General features: G+C 46.1%; 1 protein-coding gene across 1 annotated transcript in view; it reads left to right on the top strand.

The window, feature by feature from the left end:
* The first annotated feature begins 4,541 nt into the window (after positions 1–4,541).
* Positions 4,542–17,425, top strand: part of LOC140685649 (hexokinase-2-like) — a 48,221-nt gene continuing 35,337 nt past the window's right edge. The window contains 2 exon segments of the mRNA XM_072937556.1: positions 4,542–4,664; positions 8,711–8,873. Coding sequence (XP_072793657.1) covers positions 8,732–8,873 — 142 coding nt within the window. The 5' untranslated portion in view covers positions 4,542–4,664; positions 8,711–8,731.

The following is a 17,425-nucleotide window of genomic DNA, read 5'->3' as shown; positions in this document are numbered from 1 at the left end:
GCAAATCAAAACTACAATGAGGAATCACTTCACACCAGTCAGAATGGCCATCATTCAAAAAGCCGCAAATGACAAATGCTGCAGAGGCTGTGGATAAAAGGGAACCCTCCTACACTGCTGGGGAGAATGTAGTTTGGTGCAGCCACTGTGGAAAACAGTATGGAGATTCCTCAAAAGACTAGGAATAGACTTACCATATGACCCAGGAATCCCGCTCCTGGGCATATATCCAGGTGGATCCCTACTTCAGGATGACACCTGCACCCCAATGTTCATAGCAGCATTATTTACAATAGCCAAGACATGGAAACAGCCTAAATGTCCATCAACAGATGACTGGATAAAGAAAAGGTGGTATATTTATGCAATGGAATACTACTCAGCCATAAAAACTGACAACATAATGCCATTTGCAGCAACATGGATGTTCTTGGAGAATGTCATTCTAAGTGTAATAAGCCAGAAAGAGAAAGAAAAATACCATATGAGATCGCTCATATGTGGAATCTAAAAAAAAAAAAAACAGCAAACAAAGCATAAATACAAAGCAGAAATAGACTCACAGACATAGAATACAAACTTGTGGTTGCCAAGGGGGCGGGGGGTGGGAAGAGATAGACTGCGATTTCAAAATATAGAATAGATAAACAAGATTATATTGCATAGCACAGGGAAATATATACAAGATCTTATGGTAGCTCACAGAGAAAAAAATGTGACAATGAGTATATGTATGTTCATGTATAACTGAAAAATTGTGCTCTACACTAATTTGACACAACATTGTAAAATGATTATAAGTCAATAAAAAATGTTAAAAAAATTAAATTTTACAATTTTTTGGTGTCACTTTTATTGGGAAGAATACAGTGACTTCACAGGTCTCTCTGAGGAGCCCTGCCTCTCTTCTCTATCAGTTTAGCAGTTTGATCTCCTGGTGTGATTTTCACTTCATGTGCTTTCTTCCCTGTGTACACAGTCTTAGCCCATGTCCACAGATGATATTTCCACCTTAGTCTGAGGAAAACGAATCCCCCCATAGACACTTATTCAGTGACTGAATGTGGGTGACGCTACTCTAGAATGGTGACCACCTCCCCTTAGGGAACCCTTCCCTTTTTTTCATCGGAGTTTAATTGACAAAACAAATAAATGGCTTAAAACAGAGAAGTTTCACTAGCAGGTAAACTCTCCTGTCTTTCATAGGCCTTCTGATGATTTAAAGCCCACAGAACTGTTAATGTTTTCTATAATTGTATAAATTCTATGTATGAATTAACCCAGTTGCTGATCCTTTCAAACCTAGGGCCAACCTATGATAACATGGGTCAGTATCTGTAATTCCTATGATTACTTTTCTTTACTATTTTTATAAACTTTTGTCTCCCAAGATCTACTGGCTAGATTTTATCAGGTTCAGTGTGTTCTTAGAAGGTGTTAATACGTAAAATCCTGGAAATTAACAGCAATAAGCTTTCAAAGACATTTCTGTTGGAATTTATTTACTTATTTAATTTGTATCTGGTGGCATTTGAGGGCTGAAACCCACACAAGGCAGGAGAGGAATGCAGACAGGAGGACTTGTATCTATGCAGAAACTTCTGGACTGCAGACAACTAATGACAGCATCTTGGGGAGAGTGGCTGCCCACCGAAGAGGACCTGGAGAAAGAAAATATCATGAGAACATTCATGAGAGTAGAAAGGAGTCCGAGATGTGGGGAACTGCTGGGCAGCACTAACTCCCTTGCAGCTGGTGACCAGGAACATTGACTGGCACTGAGGCTGGTGCTGAGACCCTTGTCCCCTTCCCACATGAGTGTCAGCGAGCTTGCCTGCAGCCCGGGGAAGTGTGGGCTGGCCGCTACTCCACTGAGACCCACTCACTCCCCTCCCCATGTTCCCTAACTCCTGTCCTAGGCCTAGAAGCTGGCGAGAGACAGAAGGCTCACTCCTTCCTTCCCCTGGGGCTCACCCCTGTGGACAGAAGCTGGCTCTGGTAGGGCCTGGGTAGCAAGGACTGCCACAAGGGAGGTCTTGAGTACTCTGTGGCTGAGGAACGCAGCTGGACCCCGGGCAGTCACGATGCGTGGCCATCGGGTTGGTCTGAGCGCGGACTGAGGCTTATAATCCAGAAGTCCCCCGATGTGGGGTCAGGTGGCAAGAAGGACAGAGAAAGACAAAACCAAGGGGGGTTCGGGGGGGCCAGGGCCCAAGAGCTTATGACTGTCCACTTACTTGTAGGTGCCCTCAAGTTGGAAGCCACTCTCTTTATCAGCTCTCTCTTTTACTCAGAATCATTTAAGCATTATTATACACTTACAAGTACATATATATTTTTATATACATGGAATAGGTAACTGAGGACAGTTGCTTACTGGACAGTTATTTTCTAGAAGAGTGAAGTATGGAAAATAACAGATCAGTTTACAAGATAAAAACTATACATGGACATAAAGGGTGAATATAGGTTTTCATAATCAAAAACAGTAACTTCACCCCTCTCTTCCTGCCCAGGTGTTCACCATAGGGCAAAAAAGATCAATAAAGGACAGAGCTGCAGGGCGCTGTTTCCTAGACTGTCGGGGAGAGAAAGGATGGGAAACCAATAGGCACTTTGGTACATTGGCTACAGTGCCTTCCTGTGTCTGTGACAGCCCCAAAGCCCTGCGTGGTTCTGCCTCTGTCTGTCTGTCTGTCTATGTATCTATCTAATGGAGGAGAACTGTAGTCTGTCTGTCTATCTCTTGTAGGAGGAGGAGGAGCCTAGTGCATCTGTCTATTTTTCTATCAAATGCGGGCGGAAGAGAAGTCTAGTATGTCTGTCTATTTGTCTCTGTCTGCCTATCTAAAGGAGGAGTTGTTTGGTGTGTCTATCTACCTAATTGAGGAGGAGGAGGAGGCTAGTGCATTTGTCTATCTATGTTTCAGGCACAGCAAGTCAGGGCAGAGGACAGACACCCACACTTGGACACAGCGAGTCAGGGAAAGAGGACAAAGACACCCCACACTCAGACACAGCGAGTCGGGAAAGAGGAAGAACACACCCCACACTGAGACACAGCGCATCAGGGAAAGATGACCAGGACACCCCACACTCAGACACAGCGAGGCAGGGACAGAGGATAGAGACCCCCGACCCTCTGACACTCTGTCCTGGGAAGGTCCCACAGAGTCCCACTCATTTCAAAAGGACTTACCCAAAATATATAAAGAATTTATACAAATCACAAAAAAACACAAAATTATGTTTTTTTAATGAGCAGATTTGAAGAGGCACCTCATAGCAGAAGATACTCAAATGACCAATTAACTTCTGGAAGCCAAAATGGGAAACCAGTGCAGATGGAAGAATGATTAACATTAAAAAGACTGAAAATTGAAAAAAAAAGAAGAAATGGGGGAGTAAGACTATATATTCATATTTGCCAAGTGAGAAACCAGTAACAAGGGTTACGTGCGGTGTGCAAGGAATGGATGGGAAGAGGGGTGAAGAGAGGTTTCTCAGTGCACAGTCTTCATGTTCTTTTGATTTTTGAATCACGCCAATGCATTTTCTATCAAGAATAAGAACAAGACATATTTAGAAGATGAAATAGGGACAAAAGGGGCAGTGATGGATACGTTGCCCCGTTCCCCCTTTCTACCATTAACTCCCCACCTCCACCCCACCAGCAACTTCATGGATCTCTCAGGTTGTGTTTCAATCTGAAGTTAACTGGGATAAACCTAACCCTCCAATAGCTCTCTCTTTACATGGATTCACTTAATATTCCTAACAACCTAGTCATGTAGATTTCATCATTAACATCCTCGTTTTTCAAAAGAGCAGAGGCTGTGAGAGGTAAAGTCACCGACTTAAGATCTCATGCAGCCAGGAAATCGAATTCGAACCCATCGTCTATCAAATCCTGGCTCTCCCAATATCTTTGTACAAATATCTTTGAACACATGTTCTATTTTTTTTCACCTCTTTTGTTTACATCATTAGAAGTGGGTGCACTGCGTCAAGGAACTTGCACTTTTAATGTTTTCTTTTCTTTTAATTAAAGAATGCCAAAATGTCATTATGTAAATTTGCATTATTTTACATTTCCACCATAAGGGCGTGAGAATGCCTGTATCTTCATACGATGGGCAATATAGAGCAGCAGCAAAATTTAATCTTCTCCTTAAGCTACCTGACGAAATACGGTTTATCACTATTGTTTTCATTAGCTGCTTAGCACTGAAAAGCTCAGCGACCCTCTGGGGGACCCACCTGCCCAACGCAAGGGAGCCCCCCGGCGCCTCTGCGCCGTCCGCGCCCGCCTGGGGAGCGCGCCGGCCGCCGCGCGCCGCCCTCCTCTGGGCCTAATCGGGTTCCCAGGCGCATTGCGCACGCGCGCGCTTCGCCCCAGGTGTCCAGCTTTGTGCCTGATCGCTGTCTCCACGGCCGCGTCCAGGGGCAGCTTTTAACCCGGGCTGGTCTTCGGGGAAGAGCAGCGTGTCCCCCGGACCCAGCGCGCCTCTGGGCCTCAGCGGCGAGAGGGCCCGGGGCGGGGGGCCTGCGGGTGTCGGGCGGCGCGTCGGGCAGCCCACGCGGGAGGGGCGGGCCCGCCGCTCGGGCCTGGGCGTCGGTCGCCGGTGGGGCCGGAGCCCGGCGCGGAGCCCCTGGCAGGACAGGTAGGGAGGCGGCGACGCTGGCAACCGTCTCCTCCCCACCCCGTGTCGGCGAGGCTCCCGGCGGTGCACTGGGGGCTCGGCGCGCGGCGGGGCGGGGGCGGCGGGGATGGGGCCCGCGGCGGGGGTGGGCGCCCGCCGGGGTCTGGGCCGGCCCCACCCGCCCGAGCTCCCTAGCCTGGCGGTGTTCTCCCGGGGTCAGAGTGCTTGTGCCTCCAGTTCTTCCGAAACTGCCAGGGTTCCTCTCCATTCGTGGGAGCGTCCGAGGCATCCCTGAACCCATTTCGAGCTACAGGTTTCCTGGGGCGCATAGTTGAGAAGTTGTGTCAAACGGAAAAAAAAAAACAAACCCAAAACAACATAACAAAAAAACAGCCCAAATAGAGGATTCAAGCTTGGGGGCCTGGATGTGCGTTTAGTGTGTCTGTTTCCTACTCACTCCTGGGCCCCGCCTTACCTGGAAGGATGACCCTTGGGAAGTCGTCTTGCGCATTCTCCCAAAAAATCACTCAGACAAGGAACTCTGCTGTTGTTAAAGAGGCGGTGATGTGGAAACTTGCCTTCATTTTTACAGTGAGCAGAGCAGCACTCCCATATTGACGACTTACGAATGCAGTGTGCTTAAGGTCCTGAGAGTCGAGGAGCTCTGAGGTGGAGACTGACACTCTACCTGACGCACTGCCAAAGTCCAAGCCACGGGACGTTAAGGATAGTAGTTGACGGTAACTGTTTTCAAAAGGCGTTTTGTGCTCAAATATGTTTAGAAACTTCATGGTTAGAGTTTTCTCTGCTGTAGAATGTTTCAGTTTTCAATATGCTAATAATATTTACCTTGAACTTCCCACTGGAAGTAAACCGTATGGAGAGTTTCCCAGATTTGAATGGAAAATACTGTTTTTCTTGGGCACTGTTTCCGTTTAACATATGAAACCGTTTGGGAAATGGAGTTCCAGCATCGGAAACTCAAGGTTTGGAAGGGTGTAGTGTAGGTCAGTGCTTTTTGAACTTCAGTGGCGCATGCATCTGGCCGAGGGGAGGAGGGGGGGTTTCTTGTTCAGTAAAATACAGATTTGGTTCCCAGGTGACGCTGAAGCTGCTGGTCCGTGGACCACACACTTTGAGCAGCAAGGATGTGGATCACTGGATTGAAGGAGACCGTGCTCGGCGCCCTGCTCTCCACAGCAAACTGGGCTGCTTCTGAGTGATCGCTTCCCTGTCCAGGCCTATAAAATAGCAGACTGGACTAGAAGATCTCTAAGATTCCTTTCAGATCTAACATGCTGTGATTCTAGTCTGGTTACCCCTGTGACAGTTGAGTTCAATCTAAACTATCCTTGCCCAGTGGCCGGTCTGGACTTGCACATTTCTAATAGTGGGGAAATTACTGCATGTATATAAGGCATCCATCCCGTTTCATCTTGGAATCTCTCAGTAAGGAACTTTTTCGTTTTGTTGAAATACATCTCTGCAGCTTCCATACTTTTGGTCCTAGGTTATCTGTTAGAATTCAACAGAAAAGGAAAATGCAATCCTCTTTTAAATAGGTGACTCTTAAAGTGTGAGATGACGGTGTTTCTCCCTAGTTTCCCCAGACTGCATTGTCCTTTACTCTTCCATGATGTTGTTCCAGATCCCTCTCTTAAATTTAGTCCTTCTGCAGTGTGGTGTAGTGGGGCTGTAGCTGGACTTTGAAGGGTGGGTGGGGCTTGCAAAACTGGGGAAAGCATCCTGAGCAGCAGACGGTGGTGCAGAGATGACACTGCATTTGTCAGATCCAGGATTGTTTGATTAAAGCAAGAAATGGTAAGATTTCTTACAGTGAGATTGTAAGATTACTTACAATGAAAGACTTTGGGCAAAGCAGTATTTTAGAGTGTGTGGTTGTCTTACTATGGTGGGCAATGTGGTTGGAAATGGAGAAGCAGCAAGGCAGGGGGCCAGGTCTATTTCATCGATCAGCAAAGAGGACTTATGTTGATGGTAACAGTAATGCCTTATATTTATGTGTGAGATTTTACAGATTACAGAAGGCAGTCTTTCTTGGGAGGTGGGCAGAGCAGCCGTGACCCCATTTTGTAGAGGAGGCACCAAAGAGGGTAGATGATTTGCCTTAATTTGCAAAGCTATTGAGTGGCTGACCAAAGTGAAGACAGTGGTGATGGAGGAGGAAGGAAGGATGCGGGAGAAATACCGAGGAAGAAGTGATAAGTTGGGCCTGATTGACCAGGAGGGTACAAAGGAAAAGAAGTGGTCAGGGAGGAGTCAGACTAGTTGGGAAAATCATAAGGCAGAATTGCCAGCTGCTGTGGGTTGCACTCTGCCGGCTGTCCCATTCGCTGGTGGCCGCCTGGAGTTACAGGTTGGGAGGGACCGCGGTGGAGGACTCCCTGGGTGTTCAGCCTGCCTACAGCCGGGGGTGCTGGGGCTCTCTGTCCCACACCAAGGGCATGGAAACTGGACCCTCGGTGTCCCCTGAGGAGGTGAGCGCTGAGCAGTTACCCGATTCAAATCTTAGGGTCCTTGCCATCCTGGAGACACTGAATTTGGTTTTATATAATTTTTCTTTAGAGGTTCTGGCTAGTCCTGGTCGCCCTTGGCTGATGGGCAGATGGGCTGTCCAGTCTGACCTCCCCGCATGCCTGCTTGTCTGAGGGCATCACTGAAGCAGCGACTGGACCCTTGTCCCTCCCAGAGCCTCACTGAAGCTCTTTTCCCAGAAGATCTGCACTTCTACGGCCTCGCGGTCTCCCTGTGCTCCTTTGACCCTGGATGCGTGTGAACTTGAGTTTTAGTGTCGCTACCACCTTCCAGTCCCTGGCGCTGTCCCTGCATTTGTGGTTTCTTAGGTGCTTCTGTGGGGACGACGGAGCGACATGTGCGGGACTTCATGTCCCTCACGGCGTCTCTGGGAAGCCTGTCAGAGCCAGCCTGTGCCCCAGAGCCTGGCGCGGTGCACGTCCAGGCTTCTGTTCAGCATCGAGGGCTGTCTGTGCTCAGTGCTTAAGAGACTGCGATGAGTAAAATCTGTCTGCCCTGGAAGAATTGATGATAAGTGAGACAACGTTTTAAATAAACTGTGATACTGTAGTGGAGATATTTCCAAAGCGCCACGGGAGGGCAGAGTGGGGAGTGACTAGCCCCATGTGGAGACATCAAAGGAATCTTTGGGAAAGAGGTGATAACTGAGTCAAGCCTTGAAGGTGAAGAGAGAATGGACCTGGTGACGCTTGCAACATTTGCAGAAGCCTAAGGGGGGTGGATTCAGGTGGCTGGAATATAAGAGAACTTTGGGATCAAAGGAGAGGCGATTGATGAGACTAGATTCATAAGGAGGCCAGGTTTTTAACGGCCTGTAGTTTATGCTAAGATTCAGTTTTGTGGGAGGGAAGCCACTGGAGGTTTTCAGGCAGGGAGGTGATGTGATTGTATTTTGGGAAGCCAGTTGTGGAACTAGGCTGAAAGGGGAGAGTCTGGATCAGGGACGCCAGGAAACTCTTGTAGTAACCTAGGCTTGGCTGGAGGCTGAGTTAAAGATTGGGTCAGTGGGGGTGGGAAGGAGGGGACGAGTCAGAGAGACTGCAGAGACAGAGTTAACCTGACGCAACGACTAGTTGTTGAGAACAGGAGACGGAGTTGTTGAGGATGACTCGGTTTTCTATTTTGGGTGGATGGTGGTGCCAGTGGTAAAGGGGGAATATAGAAGAGGAATGTTTTTTTCTCTTTTTTCTTTGAGGGGGTAATTGGGTTTATTTATTTTTGTATTTGGAGGAGGGACTGGGGATTGAACCCAAGACCTCATGCATGCGAAGCTGTACCCTCCCCCACTAAAAAATGAGCCATTTTCTAATTTTAATTTTTAGTCATTTTTTATTTTAATTTTTTGAAGGACAAAGTCCTGTCATAGATTCTGGTTAAATGATCTTTAACCTTCTGGACCTTCTGTACATACCAGGCTTTATTCTTTTGAAGAGCTAAGTGATGGTCCTTGACATAGATGCATGCCGTAGTTCATTTAACACAAACACTCCTCTCATTTCCCCCTCTTTCAGGTTGACCAGTACCTCTACCACATGCGGCTCTCTGATGAGACCCTCCTGGAGATTTCTAAGCGGTTCCGCAAGGAGATGGAGAAAGGGCTTGGAGCTACCACCCACCCCACGGCTTCAGTAAAAATGCTACCCACCTTTGTGAGGTCAACTCCAGATGGGACAGGTACCACCCCCGAGGATGGCTCTGGGTGCTCCGTTGCTGGGGGAGGTTTGGGGGACTTTGTTCAGGGAACCAAAGAACTATATATATATATAGTTATTAGTGAAGGTTCTTTGGTTTCAAGCCTCGGAAGCCATCCTGGGCTAATTTAAGCACACAGAATTTACCAGAGGTCTGTGGGACAGGCTCGAGAGGCAGGCTGGGAAAGCAGGCAGCCCTGGCCATCACTGGAGAAGTCTGTCTTTGTCAGCCCCCCCCCCCCGCCCCGGGGCGCTGCTGTCAGCCATTTGTCTCCCATCTGAGTGCTGAGAAAGGCTGCTTGGCTCAGTTTGGGATTTTACAGCTTCACTGAGATCACACACAGAGATGATGATGAACGATGACCCTAAGTCGTGCCCGAGACAGCCACCGCCCTGGGCCATGGCGGTCACTCTTGGGCCCACCTAAGTGGCACATGCCACAGGCTTGCTGGAGAAACAGCGGGCTCCGCATGGTCCTGGATCGTTTCTTGAACTCCATGGGAAAAAAGAACCCAGATAAACTTGGGGGCACGTGAAGAGCCTGGGTGCCTGTTGAGTATTGAGGGCGCTGAAGCTGTGCAGCAGGAGCCCGTCAAGCTCTGTTAACCCCTTACTGGGAGATGAAATCTGCCTTTCCCGGTGCACCGCCCAGCCAGCGATCTGATCAAGCTGGAGAAAAGGCTCACGGTGGAGACTGAAGTTGGAAGCTGGGCTGGAGCTCCATCCAGAGGCCTTGTGTGCAGCCTCAAACATTGAGTCTTTCCTCAGGAAACACTGGGAGGTGTGTTGAGGGGGTGTGATGGGCAGAAATGTCTCCGTGATGCGCACCGTGAGCAGTGTATGCAGAGTGGAGGGGTGGCCGATGGGCGGCTGGTTTGAGGAGCGGCTGGGTGTCCGTTCCCACGTCGGGCACGGCCCTGGTGGAGTGTAGTGGGCAGGGACCGGAGAGGATTCCAATGTGATGCTGGGGCGTTGCGTCCAGCTGCCTGGGGGGTGCCAGCATCCTCAGAGAAGGGAACCTTTCACACAGTTTGTTTCATTTAGTCCTCATAATGAGCCTCCTGTTTAGAGATGAGGTTACCTACGGGGGCCATGAGGGATGAGAGGTGTGGGACAGCTACCTTAATATAGAAGAAAGGGCCCAAGGGGCAGCCGGCAGGGCAGCGGAGGACCCAGGAGCACAGAGCCTGAGAACCTGAGGGAGGGGAGCGCCAGGGAGCTCGCTGGTGCACCAGCTGCAGAGAAGCCCAGGGGACAGGGGTGTGGAAGGGACAGGGCTTGTTCATGCACCGCATGCCTTCAGCGTTTCCATCACCTCTGTGTCCTTGAGGCTTACTCGCCTGAGAGCCTCTGGGGACCTGGTTTGTCCAATAAGACTTTGTGCCTTTCCTGAAATCAGTAGGTACTTGCTGAAGACTTGGGACCCAGCACTGAGGGTGTGACCTCTGAGTGTGTGTCTCAGCCCTTCAAAGAGCTCCTCGAGGTGGGAGGCCCCCTCCAATTTTTGGGTATCCCTCAAATGGCACGTTTACTCTCCCTGCCCCTCCCTCCGCCTGGCAGCCACACCCGCTTTTATTGTTTTTATTTGACATTCTGATAAATTTACTCGCTCCTTAAGGCCAGGGGCTTTGTTTTTATTTCAGGCACTAGCGCTAAGTCAGCACCCTGAATATTTCCTAAATATACATTATGGGCTTAAGGGCTTTTCTGAGCACTTCTGTATAGTAACACATTACTTTTCACAAAACCCTATAATCTAGGTACAAATTTTACTTTTTTTTTTAAATAAAAGTAGATTTATTTAGAGAGATGTACATGGGGTCGGGGGTGTGGGGGGGTGGTTAAAGTAAAGTAGATACACACTCCACAGACAGAATGCAAGCCGTCTCAGAAGACAAGGGGGGGAGAGAGAGAGAGAGAGAGAGACCTTATGTATTGTTTTAGGTGAGGAGTTGGAAGCTTGGATGGTCACGTAACTTGCCTAAGGTCACACAGCTAATGAGAAGCTGAGTCAGGATTCAAACTCATATATGCCAAAGGTCAGGCGTCAGAGATCACACCGGATACGTTACGTGCGGATGTGCACTTGCGAGCCCATCCACTCAGCACCAGGGCACCCAGCGCGTGGTCAGTTGAAAGCTTTCGAAACGAGGCTGGAGTTGCATGCCTGGCCTGTGCTATAGGCACGGTGAATCAGTTTGCTGGGGAGAATTAGGTGTGGGGCCAACTTTTTCTATTCTCATTGCCTTCCTGAGACTGGAGGCGTGGAGCCCTCCCTCTCCTCAGAGAATTGGCCCGGGTTGCTGTACTGTGGGGTCGTTGAGTCTCTGGGTCTGATCTCGCTTTCCGCGCAGAAGCAGAGAGATTTTACCTGACTTTTGTGATACCCAGAGTGCCTCTTAACATCTTGGGTTCTACAGTGTGAATATTGCTGGTGTGTAAAAGCAACACTGGGTGTCGGAATGTTTTCCTCATTTAAGCAGAGCTAGTGCCCTCTGGAGAGCCAGGGACCGGACTATGAATTGTGGCCTCCGGCCCCTTTATTCCTCACTTGCCGGGGGAGGTCCGTGGACCAGCTCCTCACCCAGCCCTCTGGGACTCAGCCATTCACTTTTGTAAAAGTAAGAGGTGGGTCCAGGAGTCCCGGTCGGTTCTACATATGTCCTGGAACTAGCCTGTCAGTGTATTTATGCACAAAATTCCTTGAATTACCGTAATGAGGGAAAAATCCTTAACGTCCTGATGGACACCGGTCACTGGTCATTGGTCAATTAATGCAAAAAGCTGTCCTCTGCAACTCATCACAAAGCATGAGATAGCTTCATCTATGTTCGTATTCTGTAAAATCATGTATATGTGTGTATGTGGTGTGTTAAGTCTCAAGGACCTGTATTGAACTATTGTCAGTGGTTAGCCTAGGATGTGAGGTTGGCAATAACTAGTTAAGTTGCGACTACGTGTATGTGATAACTCAGCCATTCTACTGCCGACTACACCTTGCACACATCCCCATATGAACTGGAGGAGAAGTGGCCAAGAATGTTCACAGCAGTGCTGCTTATAATGACAGTATCTTGGGGACAGTTTAGGGACCGTCCATGTGATGGGATACTATACAGCACGAAAATGACTGTGTATACATATGGGTACATCTGAAAAACATTAGAGTGAGAAATGGCAAAAGGGCATGTACCTTGTAGTTGTTGAATGTAAATTAAAAAAAATCCCTCAGTAATGCTGTTCCATCGCTCATGGACATGCACGCATCCTAAAATTATTAGGATATAAACTGGAAAATCAGCACAGGATAAATGATAGGGGGTTGTTTCTGGAAGGAAAGAGAGGAAATGGAACTGGAGACGGGAACATGAGGGAGCGTGATAAAAGTGGTCAACATCAGGTCCTTCTGGCTTATATTTTGTTAGTTGGGGCTGTGAATTACGGAATGTGGCCATGGGAACCAGTGAGTCTTCAATAGATAAAGCGTGTCAAAAATGCAAATTCTCCTTTATTATTGGCACCTGGTAAGGTGCTGAGAGTGAGCAGCTGTGTGCAGGGACAGCTGCCTTTCCCCTCGGATGTGGTCACGTGCCCGCTGGTGAGGCTTGGCTCGTGCACCTGCTTGGGGCCGAGGCCACAGTCTGGGCACTGTTGCTGCTACTGGTGACTGTGCTTCTTGCTCTCCCGTTCCTTTCCAGCATTACTTTTTTTTTTTAATTAAATTTTTTTTTTTCTTTTTTGGAGGGCAGGTAATTAGGTTTACTTATTTATTTATTTTTTTAGAGGCGTTACTGGGGATTGAACCCAGGACCTCGTGCATGCTAAGCATGTACTCTGCCACTTAAGCTACACCCTCCCCCACCTCCAGCATTACTTTTCATATCTGGGAAATTAAACCTCATATTGAAACCTCTGATTCAGAGGGACTTAATCAGTGACTCTTAACTTTTCTGCCCCCACAGCAAGAAACACATACATCTAAATACTGATACACAACTGAAACAAATTTCAGGAACCAATGTTTGGTCTTAAATGTGACACAGTCAGCTCTGTTACCTTCTAGCCTTTAAAAGTGTTTCTAGTCAGAACGGACTCATATTTTTTTTTCAGCTTGCAGTGTGAAAGCTACTGTCTTTAATGCTCCTCACCCAGTTTTTTTTCTAGACAAGCATTTGTAAAATTGGCTACTTCTTGCCAGAAATGAGGGGTGGTTTCAGGACAGCGTGTGGTAAAAAGTGACGATCAGACAGAGTTCTAGGTTTAAAAAGGGTTGCGTCACATGGTAAATCTATTTTTAGTTTTTAAAGGAATCTCCATGCTGTCTTCCATAATGGCTGCACCAAACTGCATTCCCACCATCAGTGTTGGGAAGGCTCCCTTTTCTCCACACCCTCTCCAGCATTTATTGTTCGTGGACTTTTAAATGATGGCCATTCTGACTGGTGTGAGGTGACACCTCATTGTAGTTTTGATTTGCATTTCTCTGATAATTGACAACGATACTGAGCATCTTTTCATGTGCTTATTGGCCATTTGTACGTGTTCACTGGAGAATTGCTTGTTTAGGCCTTCTGCCCATGTTTACATTGGGCTGTTTGTTTTTTTGCTATTGAGTTGCATGAGCTGTTTTGTCTATTTTGGAAATTAATCTCTTGTCTGTTGCATCAGTTGCAAATATTTTCTCCCGTCCTGTAGGTTGTCTTTTTGTTTTGTTTATGGTTTCCTTGGCTGTGCAAAAGCTTATATATTTAATTAGGTCCCATTTGTTAATTTTTGCTTTGATTTCTATTGCCTGGGTAGACTGCCCTAGGAGAATATTAAGATTTATGTCATAGAATGTTTTGCCTATGTTTTCTTCTAGGAGATTTATAGTGTCTTGTCTTACGTTTAAGTATATATTCAGGGGAAACTCTAATTTGAAAAGATACACACATCCCAGTATTCATAGCAGTGTTATTTATAATAGCCAAGACATGGAAGCAACCTAAGTGTCCATCGACAGATGACTGATCAAGAAGTTGTGGTACACACACACACACACACACACACACACACAATGGAATACTACTCAGCCATAAAAAGAATAAAATAATGCCATTTGCAGCAACATGGATGGACCTAGAGATTGTCATACTAAGCAAAGTAAGCCAGAAAGAGAAAGAAAAATACTGCATATCACTTATATGTGGAATCTAAAAAATGGCACAAATGAACTTATTTACAAATAGAAATAGACTCACAGACAGAGAAAACAAACTTATGGTTACTGGTGGGTAATGGGAGGGTGGAGGGATAAATTGGGAGTTTGGGATTTGCAGATACTAACTACTGTATACAAAGCTGATAAACAACAAGGTCCTACTGTAGAGCACAGAGGACTCTATTCACTATCTTGTAATAACCTATAATGGAAAATAATCTGAAAAGGAATATACAGATAGACATGTATAACTGAAACATGTTATGCATTACAAATTAACACAATGTTGTAAAATGACTATACTTCAATTTAAAAAAAAGTTTAGGTGTGAAGACAGTAGCAAATTCAAAGTGAATCTTCTTTATTTATAGAAAAATGTTAATGGGAAAAAAAAAGGGTTGAATTCAAGCTGTGTGTTTTGGAGCAGTTCATTTATGCCCTCGTCCTCCATTTTCTGATTTGTAAAAAGAGGAAACATCAGAGGGTTAGCTCTCTGAGAATTGAGAGAATCACTTGTGTAACCTCTTACGTGTTGTAAGTTCAGCCACCACAGCAAGAGGCGCAGCAGCTCCCATTTTACTGAGAGAGGGTTGGTGAACCTCCCAATACCTTTCTTGCAGAGGGAGCAGGGTTCATCCCTGTCGCTGGAGGCTCTGCCTCTTGGAACGAGGACCGGGTTCCAGCTTTCTTTTATACAGGTCCCAGGTAATCAACGACCTGGGAGATAATGTGGGGAAGACTTCAGCAAGTTTCAGCCATTCATTTATGATGGTGGCCTCTATTCCACACAAGAGAAATGAACCTCCAAATGACGACTTGAGTTCTCTGTGAGAAGGAAGGAAGTGTTGGTAGCTGCTGACCCCTCTCGGGGCTGATTTTGAAACATCTGTGCTTTACAGATCGTGTGGACCATGCAATGCAAAGAAACGTGGTTGGCACAGATAAAAATGAAATGTTTATGAACAGTTCAGGAATGTCTTACTAAGATCACTGAATTTGTTGTCAGCTGGGGTATGTATATGAAAAATGCCCCCTACCTGTTCTTTTCTCCCAAGCAGTTTTAAAAAGTTGAAAGAATTACGTGATGAACATCCACATACAGAATACCTAGACTCCACATTGGTATTTTACTAGATTTATTTTATCACACTCTGCCATCCTTCCAGTCATTGGTCCATCTTGTTTTATTTGAGGCATTGCAGAGTAAAAATTGCAGAAATCAGTTCATTTCAACCCTAAAACTTCAGCATGCACATTATTAACTAGAGTTCAATATTTGTTCTTTTTTCTTTTGGTGTAAAATTTCGTATGAGATACAGATCTTAAGTATCATCTGATGAACCGACAAATACATATACCTGTTTAATACAACCTCTGTCAACGTGAGAACGTTACCGTCAGCCCAGGAGTTCCCTTGTGCACCTTCCCAGGCGATCCCTGTCCCCAACCCCCAGAAGCAATCCCTGTTTTAAATTTTCCACTGTATTAGTTTTGCCTGTTCTAGAACTTTCCATGTATACAATCCTACAGTATTTACTCTTTGCACAAGGTTTCGTTTACCCACCATGATGGGCTGTATCCATGTTATGTATATCAGTAGTTTGAAGGCTGTTGATTCCAGGCTCTGATTGGAGTCCTATATGACCCAAATGCTGTGGACACCTGGGCTGTTTCCAGTTTTGGCCTATCATGAGGAAAGCGACTATAAACATTCTCGCACAAGCTTCTTCGTGGACATATGTTTTCATTTTCTTGAGTAAACTAGGAGTGGAATTTCTGGGTCTTAGGCTTCGGGATGTGTTTAATTTATTAAAAAACTCCCAGACCTTTTCCCAAGGTGGTTGAACTATTTTATGCTCCCACCAGTGATGGAGGAGAGCTCCACTGGCCTCCCATATCACCAATATTTATTGTCTGTACCTCCCCCCAACCCCTTTTGTTTCTGGCAGTGAGTATCTGCCAGGAATCTCACCATCTTGACCTCTCTGTGGGCAGCTCTGGCCTAAGCTGTGACTCTGCATGTCACGCATGCGTTTGCAGGACCAGCCCCAACCGCAGTCCTGTGGTGGGGGGGCCCACAACATACAGCGCAGGGATCTGGCCTTCAGGCGACAGTTCCGTCTTAAAAGGAAATGCAGGAATAATTGACACCATTTCGTGAGCACCTGCGATAATCTGTTTACATTGTCTGTCTTAATCTCTATGCAAATTCTACAAGAGAGACACTCCCAGTTGAAAAATAAGGTAACTGAGGCTAAAAGAGGTTGCCGAGGTCGCCTGTGGCCACTTAGTGGTGGAGTTGGAATTTTAGCATAGTCTTTTTTTTTTCCCACATTTAAAAAAATAAATTTACTTATTTATTTATTTATTTATATTTATTTTTATTGAGTTATAGTCAGTTGACAATGTTGTGTCAATTTGTGGTGTACAGCACAATTCTTCAGTCATACATGAACATACATATATTCATTTTCATATTCTTTTTCACCATAAGCTACTGTAAGATATCAAATACAGTTCCCTGTGCTATACAGTATAAACTTGTTTATCTGTTTTACATACACAAGTCAGTATCTGCAAATCTTGGACTCCCAGTTTATCCCTTCCCACTCTCCTCCCCCCGGCAACCACAAGTCTGCATTCTATGTCTGTGAGTCTGTTTCTGTTTTATACATAAGTTCATTTGTCTGTTCTATTTTTAGATTCCAGATATGAGTGATCTCATATGGTATTTTTCTTTCTCTTTCTGGGTAACTTCATTTCGAATGACATTCTCCAGGGACATCCGTGTTGCTGCAAAATGGCATTATGTTGTCATTTCTTATGGCTGAGTAGTATTCCATTGTATAAATACACCACAGCTTCTTTATCGAGTCATCTGTCGATGGACATTTAGGTCAGCACAGGGAGTCTTGATTCCATGGTCATAAGATTCGTGCTTTACATTGGCTCATGTTGCTGAACAGAAGTTCCTAGAGCAAGTCAGATTTTTATCTTCTTAAGTTGATCATTAATCGGGGTTGGCTTTGTACCATTAAGGTAAGAAGCTCAAGTACTACCCAGCTGAAAATCTACAAATATTCTAACCCCACGTTCTCATTAAAAATAGATTATCTTTGTAATGTCTTGATTGCCCTCACTGTCTTGGCAAGGTTGTTTAGATATACGTATGTCAGGGGCAAAGCGAGGTGAAAGCTTTTCCGTGTTGGTCTTTTGATCCTTCCCCACTTCCCTGAATGGTGAATTTTTTTCCCCGCAATGAGTGTATCTCCATCCTCTAGCTAGACTTAACTCCCTAAAGAGCAGGGGATGATGATGATAATTTTAAAACGTAG

This window comes from Vicugna pacos, chromosome 15 (assembly GCF_048564905.1).
Source record: "Vicugna pacos chromosome 15, VicPac4, whole genome shotgun sequence".
Taxonomy (NCBI): Eukaryota; Metazoa; Chordata; class Mammalia; order Artiodactyla; family Camelidae; genus Vicugna; species Vicugna pacos.
Note: the sequence above shows the minus strand (reverse complement) of the source record. Positions and strands in the feature narration are given on the sequence as shown.